The sequence below is a fragment of the Kogia breviceps genome, chromosome 4 (assembly GCF_026419965.1).
Source record: "Kogia breviceps isolate mKogBre1 chromosome 4, mKogBre1 haplotype 1, whole genome shotgun sequence".
NCBI lineage: Eukaryota > Metazoa > Chordata > Mammalia > Artiodactyla > Physeteridae > Kogia > Kogia breviceps.
Genome location: NC_081313.1, coordinates 88,728,068 through 88,746,592, shown reverse-complemented (window position 1 = coordinate 88,746,592; position 18,525 = coordinate 88,728,068). Strand labels below are relative to the sequence as shown.

At 35.2% G+C, this 18,525-nt stretch overlaps 1 protein-coding gene across 8 annotated transcripts in view; it reads right to left on the bottom strand.

Moving 5' to 3' along the window:
* Positions 1 to 18,525, bottom strand: part of FER (FER tyrosine kinase) — a 468,410-nt gene that overhangs the window by 234,071 nt on the left and 215,814 nt on the right. For all 8 annotated transcript variants that reach the window (XM_059063150.2, XM_067031424.1, XM_067031423.1 and 5 more), the window contains one exon: positions 2,832 to 3,035. In XM_059063150.2, coding sequence (XP_058919133.1) covers positions 2,832 to 3,035 — 204 coding nt within the window. The remainder of the gene's footprint in view (positions 1 to 2,831; positions 3,036 to 18,525) is intronic.

Genomic DNA, 18,525 nt, shown 5'->3' with positions numbered 1-18,525 from the left:
CAGAGTTTCACACCATGTTAAAAAAATAACTGTGATATGCATACAAAAATAAAGCTTCAAAATAACTGCCAAACTAGACACTAGTTGACAGAGATAATGTTGCTAAAAATAACGTTATTTGCGATCAATGAATACCTCAAACTTAAATATATAAATTCTAAAACAATACTTTCATTACTATTTAAATTTCACAAATAAATCTCAATAGGAACCAAAAAGAAAATTTTTAAGTTAACTTTTCCAATTACACTGATATTTCATACAAAGTACATTTACATGTTTTTCCAAATAAAGTGTTCAAACAATGGTAAAAATGCCTAATGATTTGCATAGCACTTCACACATTACAAAGAATATATTCACTGTTTGACTCTCACAATCAGTGTATCAGCTATTATTCCCAATTACTTCCCAAACCAGAGCTTGTAAAGTACAGATCTGGGCCTGAAACCCAAGTTTTCATTGATTACTATGTGACTTTTTTTCCACAAAATCCTATATTTTTTATGTCTTCCTCACTTAAGACACCTGAACCCACATTTATGTACAGCTTTTATAATCTACTAATGGATTATAAATTCATTGATTGGAATATAATAGGCAATCATTAAATATCTGGTAATGACTTCCCCCATTTATAAACCCCTTCCAGACAACAGGTAATATGAGGAAGGAAATGGGATAATTTTAGACCAAGTAAGATTCACCTGCACAAGTAGAAAAAGAATTAAAATTTCCCCAAACAGTCGATTTCACCTTAAAACTCTTATTTTTCAACTGATTGAAGAACTCAACATTATATAATGAGGGCACATTAAATAAAATTAGGCAGTGGAAAACCTGAGGCATTTACAGAAATACAAGTACTCTCTTCTTTAAGAGAGATCTTTGCAAAATTTCAATGACAGAGGAAGCCGAATAAAATCTTTAAATGTGAACTTGTAACAATATCTTATTTTTAGAATATATTATGCTGTTCACTTTAGTTACTTAAAACAAAATGGCAATATTAAAGACAAGTGATAATTTGCAAGTGGACCCTTTCCATTTTGTTTCTAAAAGTACTAAGTTAAATTCCTACAGTTACATTTTAAACTATAAGAGGTAATAAGGGAAATATTTCAGTCTTATTTAATGTATGACATATTTTAAAGAGTAACTTTTAGAGCTTAGAAAATAGAAGGAAACATTCATACAAGTTGTAGTTTATAGTTTACCTACCATCTTTCCTTCTACAATTCTCATACCATTTTATAAATATTGTCAACATGGTCACTGGTTGTAATAAGGAAGGTTATCTACAACCATAATTTAAAGGCACATACAAATTTAAAGAAAGTAAGGGATGACATACTATTAGAAACAGTAGGTTGGATGTATAAGAGTAGGCAAATATAATTATAAAGTTGAGGTCTGAATACTATGCAAAATTAACTAATATGAAAATTATAATATATACTTTAATATACTTATTTTAACCCATCTGAACAGCATCTATTTTCATTTAAATATAATCCCTAAATGTGACTCTACTAAATGCAACTTTTAAATGGTTACTTTTATGGTATATGAATTTCACCTCAGAATTATATCTATATAGTATATAGATAATATAATATACAATATATATTATTACTAGATGAACTTATATATATGTGAACTATATATGAACTTGAACATATATGTTACTAAAACCCTCTGAAGTTCACCTAATGATAATGGTTTGATCTTCTTGTAGGGTACTTAGCATCACTCTAGTGCCTGGACATAAACTGAAATCCTACAGACGGCCAGCTTGAAAATGCATGCTATTTGATATGATAGGGTAAAAAAAAAATGACAAATAGAGGCAGCAATTCCTTCCTATGCCAAAAATATTAAAAATTTCTCAGTGGGTAAAGTTAAACAAAATTTTGAGATCACTCTTCATCTGCTGAGTGCTTAATAAAGAATGTAACAAATAAGTTTACAATACTTAAACTTCAATAAATAAATCAGTATTAGAACAAGCAATATGCCCAGATCATTTTAAAAAGTTTTCTTCGATTTCTATTTATTGTTCATTAATGCCAACAAATAATACCTTATACATAAGTGGAAAAAAACCTCTTAATCCTCAAAGAATCATAAAAACAATTCAACTATCACTGTCCCATTCATTAAGGTATTTCATTATTACTATTTAATAAAATATTTCTTAAAAATCTCTCATGGTTGGGCTTCCCTGGTGGCGCAGTGGTTGAGAGTCCGCCTGCTGATGCAGGGGACACGGGTTCGTGCACTGGTTCGAGAAGATCCCACATGCCGCGGAGCGGCTGGGCCCGTGAGCCATGGCGTGAGCCTGCATGTCCGGAGCCTGGGCTCCGCAACGGGAGAGGCCACAACAGTGAGAGGCCCGCGTACCGCAAAAAAAAAAAAAAAAAAAAATCTCTCATGGTAACATTTTTGAGCAATTTCAAGGGCTGGTTTCAAGAGCATAAAATTCATAATTAAGTTTCTCTAAAAAAATTATGATAATCACATTATTTCTTTTTATTTTTAATATAAAGGATCTTTAATGTTCAAAGTTAAAACATTAAATATTTATGCATTTAAATTTAATGTAAATTGTAACAACTATTCTTAACTTTATATTTTAAAATACGTATTTCCTTAAGAAGGTTAACTTTTACTGAATTTTAGAGCACTCTACTTACGGAATTCAGAAAAAAGAAAAATTAAGTGCTAAAGTTAGTGTTACAGGCATTTATCACAAATTATTCATCATTTATTACAATTATACCTCAATTAACTATATCAAAATATACATATAAACTAAATTGGAAACGTACATCAACAAATTGTATGATAAAGTGTCTCCTTAGTCCATCAGAAAATACAGAAAGGACATATTCACCAGGTTTCCCATGACTCTCTCGCACCAAGAAGTCTCCTTGTTGTTTTAACAGATCTTGCGCTTCTATTCTGGGAATTGCACCATGGTACCAATCCTGTTCTGCCAGAGGCTTCTCAATTATGGGGATCGTATCACAGAACTTGAGCAAATATTGAAAAAAAACTAAATTAGAGAAAATAGCAATTTTTTTCTGATAAAGCTAACAGCAATTATAAATACTTCTTACCTATGTTCTTCCCTTTAACTAACCAATTAAAAGTTATATGATGAATCTGAAATTTTCACAATTTTAAAAGAAAATACGTCCTAGAGCACTGGTGCTGAAGCTTAGTATAAATACATATCCTTAAATACTTGAAGGTTATTTGTTTTTTCTATCTATCATATATAGGTACACAAAACATCAACATTTAGAGTTGGCACTTATAGTCTTATTCACCATGTTATAAAATAAATCCATATATTAAAAATTTTTCAATCAGAGAATTATGATGAAAAGAGAGTATGATCAGAGAAATTTATCATAAAATAACTTCGTTTTTAAAGTTGAGTTATATCTTTTTATGGAATTAACTCTTAATCACATGGGCTGTGGACTGTCCATGTCATGGGTCCCCAGGAGCACTAAGTCTTCATCTGATGCTGCTCTGTTGCTGTGCCTTCTCATTCTTATCCTTATTCCCCTGACTTCCTTAACCATTACCTCTGCCACATGGCTGGTCCTGATCCTGTACAGCAATGGCAGATAAAGCCTTAGGTGAAATAGCTTCACTGAAACCACCAATGTTCAATTACAAACATATGGCAAAAACAAGGAAGGAATATAAGTCATGAGCACAGCAGGAAAGCAAATTATCTGTTATTTTAGGAGGCCAAGTGCTAATAACAAATAGAGATAACTAAGAGCTGGTTATGTTTCATTGAAAAGTTTCTAATTAATAATAGATGAAATCACACATTTTCTGGTTGCAAAAAAGTAAAAAGTGTTTTGTTTGCTTATATTTATCACCCACAGAAACTCAATTGCCCCAGGCGGTAAGAGTACTTTATGGGTAAGGTATAATAATATGCATTAACCCTTAAGGTTCTCAAAATATAATATGTACAATGCCTCATGAGAAAGTAATTCATAAATTGGAAAAATCAGAATTAACAATAAATGAAAGACAAATATTCACACATCAATCAGGTTTTTCAGGTTGATATTATGAACTCTACATAGGGACAAAATACGGTACCTTTCTGGTAAATGGGAACTAGTTTTGAAGGGAGCCTGCATTGTTTTGAACCACACGGGAAGAGGCTTAAAACTTACTGGTCAAAGTTCCATTTTATATTATCCAAAACCCATCCGACTGATTTAAAAAAAGAACCTTGAGAAATCCCAATCAGACTTTTTCAAAGAGTCCACCGTTTGGTTTCTACTTCTACCACTCTGATATTCTTTAATTCTTTAATTGCATACATGATGTGACTGTACATGTAAATCGTTTATAAGCTAAATAAGCCTTTTTCTTTTAGTACTAATTATGATAAATACTATATTTCAAAGAAATTTTAAATTGTGTTCCCAAAAATGGGTTTAAAAAGTAAATTATATAAAGAACTAGCCACAACTATGAGATTAAAAAAGTATTATTTTTAAAAACAAATGCATAATCCACACAAAATTAACTTTTTGTGTATACTGATACTAATAGTTTATAATTCTTAAAGTAGGTGGTCAAAATGATTAAATATTTCTTCTCCAAAATTTTGTCACAGTGCATTTCAATACAGCAAATACTAAAATTTTTATTGTTATACAAATATTTCCAAGTCTCACCAATGGCAAAGTGTTTTATTGCTTTTTTCCAGAGGAAAAAAAAAACCAATAAAATAAGAAATTCAATGTCACCGCTTGGCAAAAAACTTTTTTATTACTATCTCTCAAAAAAGGTCTACATAATAGAAAAGCACCACAAACAAGGATATCATATGCTTGATTTCTTGTCCTATTCAACCTATCCTCCCAAATTTTGATTTATTTAGAATTGTGAAAATGAAGAGCCTGGAGAATTCATTAAGTCAGAAGGGCATTTGAAATACAAAAGGTGAGCTAACACTGAGAAATTCATTTAAGGATTTGAAGGTGAGGAATACATTTTGGGGGAAAAAAATCTATGTTTCTTTGTTTAAAAAAGAGGAGTAAACAGGAAGGAACTTATATTGCTATTTCATAGGGATTACACATCAGTCCTCTGGGTTTATTAGTTTCTTTTGCGTAGGAAGGGAAACTTATAGAGATCTTCTGTTCCTGGCTCCTAGACAATACTGTCTATGAAATGTAGGCTGAACTCACTGTGAGTGTGTGTGTGTGTGTGTGTGTGTGTGTGTGTGTGTGTGTACACATGTGTGACAGGCATACACAGGGAAAGGTTGTACTTATCCTCTGCCTGGTTCTATCAGGTCTTTCAGGGACTTCCCTGGAGACATTGGAAGGAACGTTTTAATTAATATGATTTCAATTAAATTCCAATACAATTTTGCTAACTTGACAGTGACAGAATGCTGGATGTACCAGCAACAAAATCCCAGCATCCCAAAAGCCTTCATAATTACATCAAAAATGAAATGAAGCTTTTTACTTCAAATACCACATCTTTCTAAGTCTAAGTGGGGAAAGATTTTTCCTTGTCATTAAGTTATCTAAAATTTTTGCCAAAGATATGGGGAAGGGGAAGTCTCCTTTTTAAAATGTATAGTAATCCGGACTTCCCTGCAGGCGCAGCGGTTGAGAGTCCGCCTGCCGATGCAGGGAACACGGGTTCGTGCCCGGGTCCGGGAAGATTCCACATGCCGCGGAGCCGGCTGGGCCCGTGAGCCGTGGCCGCTGAGCCTGTGCGTCCGAAGCCTGTGCTCCGCAACGGGAGAGGCCCCAACAGTGAGAGGCCCGCGTACCACAAAAAAAAAAAAAAAAAAAAAAAAAAAGTATAGTAATCCAATACAGTTAAGTTATACTTAATAAAACACGCTTTTCTGATTGACTAAGCTAGCTGTTTAGTTAGTTATTTTCCCTGGGCCTTATTCTTACAGAATATTCCATCAAAAATATACTGAGCTTAGTGAAATGAAAAGATTGGTTTAAATGAAGATGCAATAAGGAGTCAGCACAAGAAAATGAAAATATTTTTTTCTTGACTTAAGAATACGAGGCTATTTTTTTTCTTAGCCTAGTTCTGCCTAATTCCCAAGAATTCAATGAAGATTTGTATGCTTTTATCTCAAACATCTGAGCACAAGATGAGATCCTTTTTGAGAGGCAAAGACAAAAGTGTTTAAAAACAAAAATCAAAGTCTGGATCTTACTCAAATTAAGCACCCAAATAAGAAACCATTAAAAAAAAACACTAAAATATAACAGCATGGAAAATATACAAGTAAACCCCTCAATGAGCTTCAATAAGCTAAATAAAACTTCAACACTAACATAAAAGTTTTTATGAATTTTTAATAACCATAAAAGCGAATTTAATTCTTTAATATTCTTATACAAATTTAGTTATTAATTTAATAATCTAAATAATGAATTATTTCAGATCTAATATAATAATATACTACAGTGACTACAAGTAACGCACAGGATTTTAAACGTTTCTCAAAAATTCCATAATGACCCCTTTAATTTTAAAACTATATATCACTGGGAAATTTTACAGGGAGATTAAGAATCAAATGTCATATAATCAGAAGTAAGAGAAGCACCAAACACTTGCAAAGGGTGGGAAATATCGGCCTATTAAAAAGCAATCTGCCTGATGGTACTAACAGCTACTTTCACTGAAAGGGCAATGTAACCATAGGTAGTAAAAATGTATTTTATACCAATTAGAGTTTCATAGTTGAACAAATGCATAACATAAAATGAAAACATGAATAATAATGCTCTTCCTGCCACTTTTTTGCAAATTACTAAACAGTTATGTTTTGAATGCACTGAATGAGTTAATTATTAAAATAATGAAAAACAAAGACTATTTGGGATATTTGATCTTCATGATTGTTTGCCTTCAGCCTAGACAAACAGGATGTAAAAGAATGGTCCCATCATTAACAGGCATTAAGGCCTATCTGTAATTAGATGAATTCTACTTTTTTTTAGCAATAAAGTAGAACTGATCATTGTTTTCATACACTGATAGCTTAGTTATTTTTATTATAAATATACTTTACATAATGTTCACTTTCCACTATGAAACTAACAACAAAATTCTTATGAGCAAATTTCTTAATTAACAATTTTTTGTACTTTTGGAAAATTTGAGTTTGTTCAGTCTTTAGCTAATAATATAACTATGCTCTATCATAACGACTAAGCAGAATTACATGCTGAACAAATTCACATTCTTATACAATTCTTCCCAAAACTTTATTTAAAAAGATACACACCTAGGCCAAACTTGAATATTACCTTACTTCCACTGCTTTCTATTTCCATGATTGCCTATTTTTTTAAATAACATCTTTATTGGAGTAGAATTGCTTTACAATGGTGTCTTAGTTAATGCTTTATAACAAAGTGAATCAGCTATACATATACATATATCCCCGTATCTCCTCGCTCTTGTGACTCCCTCCCACGCTCCCTATCCCACCCCTCTAGGTGGTCACAAAGCACAGAGCTGATCTCCCTGTGCTACACGGCTGCTTCCCACTAGCTATCTATTTTACATTTGGTAGTATATATAAGCCCATGACGCTCGCTTACTTCATCCCAGCTTACCCATTCCCTTCCCCAGTCCTCAAGGCCATTCTTTATGGCTGCATCTTTATTCCTGTCCTCCCCTTAGGTTCTTCAGAACCATTTTTTTCTTTTAGATTCCATATATATGTGTTAGCATACGATATTTGTTTTTCTCTTTCTGACTTACTTCACTCTGTATGACAGACTCTACATCCATCCGCCTCACTACAAATAACTCAATTTCATTTCTTTTTATGGCTAATATTCCATTGTATATATGTGCCACATCTTCTTTATCAATTCATCTGTCGATGGACACTTACAATGCTTCCATGTCTTGGCTATTGTAAATAGAGCTGCAATGAACATTGTGGTACATGACTCTTTTTGAATTATGGTTTTCTCAGGGTATATGCCCAGTAATGGGATTGCTGGGTCAGATGGTAGTTCTATTTTTCGTATTTTAAGGAAACTTGATACTTTTCTGCATAGTGGCTGTATCAATTAACATTCCCACCAGCAGTGCAAGAGAGTTCCCTTTTCTTCACACCCTTTCCAGCATTTATTGTTTGTACATTTTTTGATGAAGGCCATTCTGACTGGTGTGAGGTGATACCTCATTGTAATTTTGATTTGCATTTCTCTAATGATTAAAGATATCGACCATTCTTTCATGTGTTTGTTGGCAATCCGTATATCTTCTTTGGAGAAATGTCTTTTTAGGGGTTCCGCCCATTTTTTGATTGGGTTGTTTGTTTTTTTGATATTGAGCTGCATGAGCTGCTTGTAAGTTTGGGAGATTAATCCCTTGTCAGCTGCTCCGTTTGCAAATATTTTCTGCCATTGTAAGGGTTGTCTTTTTCATATTGTTTATCGTTTCTTTTGCTGTGAAAAACCTTTTAAGTTTCATTAGGTCCCATTTGTTTATTTTTGGTTTTACTTCCATTTCTCTAGGAGGTGGGTCAAAAAGAATCTTGCTGTGATTTATGTCATAGAGTGTTCTCCATATGTTATCCTCTAAGAGTTTTATAGTCTCTGACCTTACATTTAGCTCTTTAGTCCATTTTGAGTTTATTTTTGTGTATGATGTTAGGGAGTGTTCTAATTTCATTCTTTGATATGTATCTGTCCAGTTTTCGCAGCACCACTTACTGAAGAGGCTGTCCTTTCTCCATTGCATATTCTTGCCACCTTTATCAAAGATAAGGTGACCATATGTGCATGGGTTTATCTCTGGGCTTACAATCCTGTTCCATGATCTATAGTTCTGTTTGTTCCAGTACCATACTGTCTTGATTACTGTAGCTTTGTAATATAGTCTGAAGTCAGGGAGCCTGATTCCTCCAGCTCCATTTTTCTTTCTCAAGATTGCCTTGGCTATTCAGGGTCTTTTGTGTTTCCATACAAATTGGGCAATTTTTTGTTCTAGTTCTGTGAAAAATGCCATTGGTAACTTGATAGGGATTGCATTGAATCTGCAGATTGCTTTGGGTAGTATAGTCATTTTCACAATGTTGATTTTTCCACTCCAAGAACATGATATATCTCTCCATCTGTCTGTATCATCTTTAATTTCTTTCATCAGTGTCTAATAGTTTCCTGCATACAGGTCTTTTGTTTCCTTAGATAGGTTTATTCCTAGGTATTTTATTCTTTTTGTTGCAATGGTGAAGAGGAGTTTTTCCTTAATTTCTCTTTCAGGTTTTTCATCATTAGTGTATAGGAATGCCAGAGATTTCTGTACATTAATTTGGTATCCTGGTACTTTACGAAATTCATTGATTAGCTCTAGTAGTTTTCTAGTAGCATCTTTAGGATTCTCTATCTATAGTATCAGGTCATCAGCAAACAGTGATAGCTTTACTTCTTCTTTTCTGATTTGGAATCCTTTTATTTCTCTTTCTTCTCTGATTGCTGTGGCTAAAATGTCCAAAACTCTGTTGAATACTGGTGGTGAGAGTGGGCAACCTTGTCTTGCTCCTGATCTTAGTGGAAATGGTTTCAGTTTTTCACCATTGAGAACAATGTGGGTTGTGGGTTTGTCATATATGGCCTTTATCATGTTGAAGTAAATTCCCTCTATGCCTACTTTCTGGAGGGTTTTTATCATAAATGTCTGTTGAATTTTGTCAAAAGCTTTCTCTGCATCTATTCAGATGATCATATGGTTTTTCTCCTTCAATTTGTTAATATGGTGTATCACAATTGATTGATTTCCATATATTGAAGAATCCTTGCATTCCTGGAATAAACCCCACTTGATCATGGTGTATGATCCTTTTACTGTGCTGTTGGATTCTCTTTGCTAGTATTTTGTTGAGGATTTTTGCATCTATGTTCATCAGTGATATTGGCCTGTAGTTTTCTTTCTTTGTGATGTCTTTGTCTGGTTTTGGTATCAGGGTGATGGTGGCCTCATAGAATGAGTTTGGGAGTGTTCCTCTCTCTGCTATCTTTAGGAAGAGTTTCAGAAGGATAGGTGTTAGCTCTTCTCTAAATGCTTGATAGAATTCGCTTGTGAAGCCATCTGCCCTGGGCTTTCGTTTGTTGGAAGATTTTTTTTTTTTAATTTTATTTGTTTATTTATTTATTTATTTTTGGCTGTGTTGGGTCTTCGTTTCTGTGTGTGGGCTTTCTCTAGTTGTGGCGAGCGGGGGCCACTCTTCATCGCAGTGCACAGGTCTCTCACTGTCATGGCCTCTCTTGTTGCGGAGCATGGGCTCCAGATGCACAGGCTCAGTAGCTGTGGCTCACGGGCCTAATTGCTCCGTGGCATGTGGGATCTTCCCAGACCAGGGCTCGAACCCATGTCCCCTGCATTGGCAGGCAGATTCTGAACCACTGTGCCACCAGGGAAGCCCATGTTGGAAGATTTTTAATCACAGTTTCAATTTCTGTGCTTGTGATTGGTCTGCTCATATTTTCTATTTCTTCCTCGTTCAGTCTTGGCAGGTTGTGCATTTCTAAGAATCTGTCCATTTCTTCCAGGTTGTCCATTTTGCATAGAGTTGCTTGTAGTAATCTCTCATAGTCTTCTACATTTCTGCAATGTCCGTTGTTACTTCTTTTTCATTTCTAATTCTATTGATTTGAGTCTTCTCCCTTTTTTTCTTGATGAGTCTGGCTCATGGTTTATCAATTTTGTTTATCTTCTCAAATGACCAGCTTTTAGTTTTATTGATCTTTGCTCTTGTTTCCTTCATTTCTTTTTCATTTATTTCTGATCTGATCTTTATAATTTCCTTCCTTCTGCTAACTTTGGGGTTTTTTTTGTTCTTCTTTCTCTAATTGCTTTAAGTGTAAGGTCAGGTTGTTCATTTGAGATGCTTGTTGTTTCTTGAGATAAGACTGTATTGCTATAAACTTCCCTCTTAGAACTGCTTTTGCTGTATCCGATAGGTTTGGGGTCAGCATGTTTTCATTGTCATTTGTTTCTAGGTAGTTTTTGATTTCCTCTTTGATTTCTTCAGTGATCTCTTGGTTATTAAGTGGTATATTGTTTAGCCTCCATGTGTTTGTATTTTTTATGGATTTTTTCCCTGTAATCAGTATCTAGTCTCATAGCTTTGTGGTTGGAAAAGACACTTGATATGATTTCAATTATCTCAAATTTACCAAGGCTTGATTTGTGACCCAAGATATGATCTATGCTTGAGAAAGTTCCATGAGCACTTGAGAAGAAAGTGTATTCTGTTGTTTTGGGGTGGAATGTACCATAAATGTCAATTAAGTTCATCTTGTCTAATGTGTCATTTAAAGCTTGTGTTTCCTTATTTATTTTCATTTTGGATGATCTGTCCATTGGTGAAAGGGGTGTTAAAGTCCTCTACTATGATTGTGTTACTGTTGATTTCCCCTTTTATGGCTGTTAGCATTTGCCTTATGTATTGAGGTGCTCCTATGTTGGGTGCATAAATATTTACAATTGTTATATCTTCTTGGATCAATCCCTTGATCATTATGTAGTTTCCTTCTTTGTCTCTTGTAATAGTTTTTATTTTAAAATCTATTTTGTCTGATATGAGAATTGCTACTCCAGCTTTCTTTTAATTTCCATTTGCATGGAATATCTTCTTCCAACCTCTCACTTTCAGTCTGTATGTGTCGCTAGGTATGAAGTGGGTCTCCTGTAGACAGCATATATACAGGTCTTGTTTGTGTATCCATTCAGCCAGTCTATGGCTTTGGGTCGGAGCATTTAATCCATTTACATTTCAGGTAATTATTGATATGTATGTTCCTATTACTATTTTCTTAATTGTTTTGGGTTTGTTATCGTAGGCCTTTTGCTTCTCTTGTGTTTCCTGCCTAGAGAAGTTCCTTTAGCATTTGTTGTAAAGTTGGTTTGGTGGTGCTGAATTCTCTTAGCTTTTGCTTGTCTGTAAAGGTTTTAATTTCTCTGTCGAATCTGAATGACATCCTTGCTGGGGAGAGTAATCTTGGTTGTAGGTTTTTTCCTTTCATCACTTTAAATATGTCCTTCCACTCCCTTCTGGCTTGCAGAGTTTCTGCTGAAAGATTAGCTGTTAACCTTATGGGGATTCGCTTGTATGTTGTTGTTTTTCCCTTGCTGATTTTAATATTTTTTCCTTGTATTTAATTTCTGATAGTTTGATTAATATATGTCTTGGCATGTTTCTCCTTAGATTTATCCTGTATGGGACTCTCTGTGTTTCCTGGACTTGATTAACTATTTCCTTTCCCATATTAGGGAAGTTTCCAACTATAATCTCTTCAAATATTTTCCCATCCCTTTCTTTTTCTCTTCTTTTTCTGGGACCCCTATAATTCAAATGTTGTTGCATTTAATGTTGTTCCAGAGGTCTCTGAGACTGTCCTCAATTCTTTTCATTCTTTTTTCTTTATTCTGCTCTGCAGTAGTTATTTCCACTATTTTATCTTCCAGGTCACTTAACTGTTCTTCTACCTCAGTTATTCTGCTAGCGATCCCTTCTAGAGAATTTTTAATTTCACTTATTGTGTTGTTCATCATTGTTTGCTCTTTAGTTCTTATAGGTCCTTTTTGAATGTTTCCTGTATTTTCTCCATTCGATTTCCAAGATTTTGGATCTTCTTTACTATCATTACTCTTAATTCTTTTTCAGGTAGACTGCCTATTTCCTCTTCATTTGTTTTGTCTGGTGGGTTTTTACCTTGCTCCTTCATCGGCTGTGTGTTTCTCTGTCTTCTCATTTTGCTTAACTTACTGTTTAGGGGGTCTCCTTTTTGCAAGCTGTAGGTTCGTAGTTCCTGTTGTTTTTGCTGTTGGCCCCCAGGAGCTAAGGTTGGTTCAGTGGGTTGTGTAGGCTTCCTGTTGGACAGGACTACTGCCTGTGTTCTGGTGGATGAGACTGGATCTTGTCTTTCTGTGGGCAGGTCCGCATCCAGTGGTGTAGTTTTGGGGTGTCTGTGACCTTACTATGATTTTAGGCAGCCTCTCTGCTAATGGGTGGGGTTGTGCTCCTGTCCTGCTAGTTGTTTGGCATAGGGTGTCCAGCACTGTAGTTTGCTGTTCATTGAGTGGAGCTGGATCTTAGCATTGAGACGGAGATCTCTCAGAGAGCTTTCACCATCTGATATTACGTGGAGCCAGGAGGTCTCTGGTGGACCAATGTCCTGAACTTGGCTCTCCCACCTCAGAGGCACATGCATGACACCTGGCCACAGCACCAAGATCCTGTCAGCCACACAGCTCAGAAGAGAAGGGAGAAAAAGGAAAGGAAGAAAGAATAAAATAAAACATAATAGTTATTAAAATAAAAAAAGTAAAAAGTAATTCAAAAAGAAGAAAAACAAAAAACGGACAGACAGAACCCTAGGACAAATGGTAAAAGCAAAGCTATACAGACAACATCACACACAGAAGCATACACATACACACTCACAAAAAGAGAAAAAGGAAAAATATATATATATCGTTGCTCCCAAAGTCCACCGCCTCAATTTTGGGCTGATTTGTTGTCTATTCGGGTATTCCACAGATGCAGCGTTTATCAGGTTGTTTGTGGAGATTTATTCCGCTGTTCCTGAGCCTGCTGGGAGAAATATCCCTTTCTCTTCTTTGTTCGCTCCTGGGGTTCAGCTTTGGATTTGGCCCCGCCTCTGCGTGTAGGTCGCCTAAGGGCATCTGTTCTTCACTCAGACAGGACGGGGTTAAAGCAGCAGCTGATTCGGGGGCTCTGGATCACTAAGGCCAGGGGGAGGGAGGGGTATGGTATGCAGGTTGAGTCTACGGCGGCAAAGGCCAGCGTGACATTGCACCAGCCTGAGGCACGCCGTGTGTTCTCCCAGGGAAGTTGTTCTTGGATCATGGGACCCTGGCAGTGGTGGGCTGCACAGTCTCCCAGGAGGGGAGGTGTGGATAGTGACCTGTGCTCACACACAGGCTTCTTGGTGGTGGCAGTAGCGGCCTTAGCATCTCATGACCATCGCTGGGGTCTGCGCTGATAGCCGTAGCTCGCGCCTGTCTATGGAGCTCGTTTATGCTGTGCTCTGAATCCCCTCTCCTGGAGCACCCAGAAACAATAGTCTCTTGCCTCTTCGGCAGCTCCAGACTTTTTCCGGACTCCCTCCCGGCTAGCCGTGGCACACTAACCCCTTCAGGCTGTGTTCACGCTGCCAATCCCAGTCCTCTCCCTGAGATCTAAGCTCCGAAGCCTGAGCCTCAGCTCCCAGCCCCTGCCCGCCCCAGCCGGTGACCAGACAAGCCTCTCGGGCTGGTGAGTGCTGGTCAGCACCCATCCTCCGTGCGGGAATCTCTCCACTTTGCACTCCGCAACCTTGTTGCTGCGTTCTCCTCCGTGGCTTCGAAGCTTCCCTCCCTCTGCCACCTGCAGTCTCCACCAGTGAAGGGGCTTCCTAGTGTGTAGAAACTTTTCCTCCTTCACAGCTCCCTCCCACTGGTGCAGGTCCCATCTGTATTCTTTTGTCTTTGTTTCTTCTTTTTTCTTTTGCCCTACCCAGGTACTTAGGGTGTTTCTTTCCTTTTGGGACGTCTGAGGTCTTCTGCCAGCGTTCAGTAGGTGTTCTGTAGGAGTTGTTCCACATGTAGATGTATTTCTGATGTATTTGTGGGAAGGAAGGTGATCTCTACGTCTTACTCTTCCACCATCTTGAAGGTTTCCCCACCCCTCACCCCACTCCCTATTGCCTTTTTATGCACCTTCTTGGATCTGTAACTAGCAAAATATATTTTCTTAAAAGTCATTCATTTTTGGTTTCACATTTCTGCTTCCTCCACTACCTTCTGATTTCCCCTCACTTTGCTCTTTTTTTCCCTTGCTTCTTTAGTTCCCTTACTCATCTTCTCTTTATTAGTAATCATTCTTTTTTCTTCTTTATCATTTCATTTACTTTTTCCAATTGTGCTTGTAACTCTCATTCATTCTCCCTCATCCCATCATATCACTGCAATTTTTTCTACAGCTTTGTTTTTTCAGTATCAAATATCCTTACCTTAAGTTCATGCAATATTACTTATAAAATGTGCCACAGTATCAACAATAACATTTTAGTTCATTAACTGTATTCAGTGCCAATGTTATAGTACACATCTCAACTAAAACTATTACCAGATCATTCTAATGAGTCAATATGAAATCACAGCTCAGTAAATTTAAACATTTATCATCAAGTTGGGATTGCTTATATAGAATATAGCATCATTCTGACATGATCCGGGTTATTTGTTTTAAGCATTTGAGGAAACACATAAAAGAACAGATTTACTCTCTATATAATGAAATTATAGAAAATAAATCCTAATAAGCTCTTCTTGAAAATTATGTATGATAATACTAGTGATTCAAAACTTGCAACTCTGAGAATAATATTTAGTTTTTCTAAACATGGCTAACTATATTAGAGAATCCAGGGTATTTATGTCAGTGATATGATGTAAGAAATTTAATTTTTATTTTCCCTTGTTTCCCATTTTTCTACACCTGAGTGTCTGGGCTAAATTAATAAATACTAGGACCTTCAGAATAAAGGAAGACAACCAAGGTTTAAAATACATAATATTTAAGCTGAACTTAACAACACGCCTTGTCAGAGGAAGTACAAGGTTGCTCTACTAGATACGAAGGAAAACATTAAAAAATATAAGCAGTTTATTATGTTATGAATGAAAATAACTATATTGCCCTATGCCAATGGTGGAAGCCAAGCATTACAATACCAACATGATAAGTGATATACAACTTAAACATAGCTAAATGATAGTTTGCTAATTTTCTAAATAAAAGCAAATAAGCAAATCTTATTTACTATATTATTATATATAATAGATTCACATCTTTATTTTTCAGTATTTTTATTTTCTAAATTCAAATGCAAATTAATTCAAAAATTAAAATAATCTATATGTCAACAGAATCCAGAAAAATATTAATTTTAAAGAGACAGAATAATAATAATTATTCTGATATCTAAAGAACAACTATCTGGACCAAAAATGTGCTTTATTCTGGTTTTAAAGAACATTTTTCAAAGAGTGCTACTATTATAAGGGTGTACTGTACTCCACTGTTCACAGATCAGTGAACAACTAGTACTCACAAGGGTGTGTAAGATGGAACAAACTGTTTGCTCAGCCACTTATAACAAAAATTCTGCAGTAAAGCAATGGCTCTAGAGAAAGGGCAGTATTCTTGACATGACTAGAACAGATCTCATCAAATATATTGTGGTTTGAAAGATTTTCAATGGAAATGGATCCTCATGATTGCCAGTAGGCTTTCAGATTATACAATGAATCCTGTCTAACACCTCTGTCCTTGACTTCAGAAGCAGTCTAGGAGAAATAGTCCTCAATGCAAATTTATAACCTCCTGAAGCATGGAAAGATGCTGGATGTGGAGCAGACCTCAGTACTTGGAGGTACTATGGATAGGTTATTTAGCTCTTTTAGTACAGTGGGAAAAAAATGAAAACATGCTTGGAGCTGATCATAACAGTAAATATTAAACATCTACCATCAGATACTGTATTCGGTTAAAGTCAAATTCATCTAAAGCTAATTATCTAACATTCTTTCTTCTAGCAACACTGTTGATCAAAGTGTTCCATTAGACTGTCTTCACAGATCACTCTACATTTTAGTTACACTGTAAAAAATGGTAAAATAAGTAGCTATGACAAGTTCAATGGGCATATTATCATGATTAATTCATTTCCCTATGTATAATGCAATTAACTGTTTTATTTCATCTAAAATTATGCTCTATAGTTCCAATTTTTGTATGTTTATTTGAGGAAAGAAACAGTGATTTCATAGCTGCTGCTTTTTTAAGATTTTAAATTAGACATGCTTCCACACAGAAAAAAAATGAATTTGGATGTCTACCTCACACCATACACAGCTATTAACTTTAATGGATCAAAGACCTACATGTAAAAGCTAAAACTATAAAACTCTAGAAGGAAACACAGGTGAAAATTGGCGTGACCTTGGTTTTTTTTTTTTCAATGGTTTTTTAGATACAACACCAAAAGCATGTGAAATGAAAAAAAATTAGAGAAATTGGACTTTGTCAAAATTTAAAACTTTTGTGTGTCAAAGAACATTACCAAGAAAGTGAAAAGACAATTCACAAAATGAGAAAAATATTTTTCAAATTATATATCTGATAAGGGGCTTGTATCCTGAATATATAAAGAACTCATCAACAATGAAAAAAAACCACCAATTAAAACGTGTGCAAAGGATATGAATAGTCATATCTCTGAAGAACATATGCAAGTGACCAATAATCACATTAAAAGATGCTCAACATCATTAGTCATCAGGAAAATGCAAATAAAACTACAATGAGATACCACTTCATATTTACTAGGATGCCTACAATTTTTAAAAAATGAAAAAATAACAAGTGTTGAGACTGTAGAGAATTTGATGGTGGGAATGCAAAATGTTGCAACCACTGTGGAAAACAGTTTGGCAGTTCCTCAAAAACTTAAACATAGAATCATCACACGACCCAGCAATTCCTTGGTATATAACTGAAAGAACTGAAAACATACATTCACTTAAAAACTTGCATGTGAATGTTCACTGCAGCATTATTCATAATAGCCAAAGGTGGAACAACCCAAATGTCCATCAGCTGATGAATGGATAAATAATATATGATAAATCTATACAAGGGAACATTATTCAGTTATAAAAAGGAATGAAGTATTGATACATGCTACACCATGGATGAACCTTGAAAACATTACACTAAGTTGAAAGAAACTAGACAAAAAAGGTCACATATTGTGTGACTCTTTTTATGTGAAATGTCCAGAATAGGCAAATCCATAGGGATCAAAAATAGATGAGTGATTACCAGAAAATTGAAAAGGGGGGGAATTAAGACTAATTGCTGACAGAAATACAGTTGCTAATTGCGGAGATTGAAAGGTTCAGGAATTCTATAGTGGTGACGGTTGCACAACATAATGAATATATCAAAACCACTGTGTGTACACTTTGAAATGCTGATTTTTGTGTTGCGTGAAGTATATCACAATAAATTAATTTAAATAGGTGTAAGTCTGCCATTTTGCAGAGTTTTAAAAAAATGTTTTTTATGAAGAAAAAAATCATTTATAGCAATTAAAAATTTTCCTTCCTCTATGTTACCTTTACCAAACTAGAATACTCCAAAAAATACTAAATTATGTCAGAAAAAAATTTTTAATTACAATTAAGGAGCCTCTAAATTTTATCCATCTTAGATTATCATACTTAATACCTGAAACCTTCACATTCGCAGTAAGACTTAAAACCTCAGTTACCTCTGTAGTTGAGGGGAAAATATTCTTCAAATAAATAGGATATCTAACACCTTACAGAAATAGTTCTGTACCTTTATTCATAGTGTACCACAGCATCATAAACTACAGACTATCTCAATCTTTT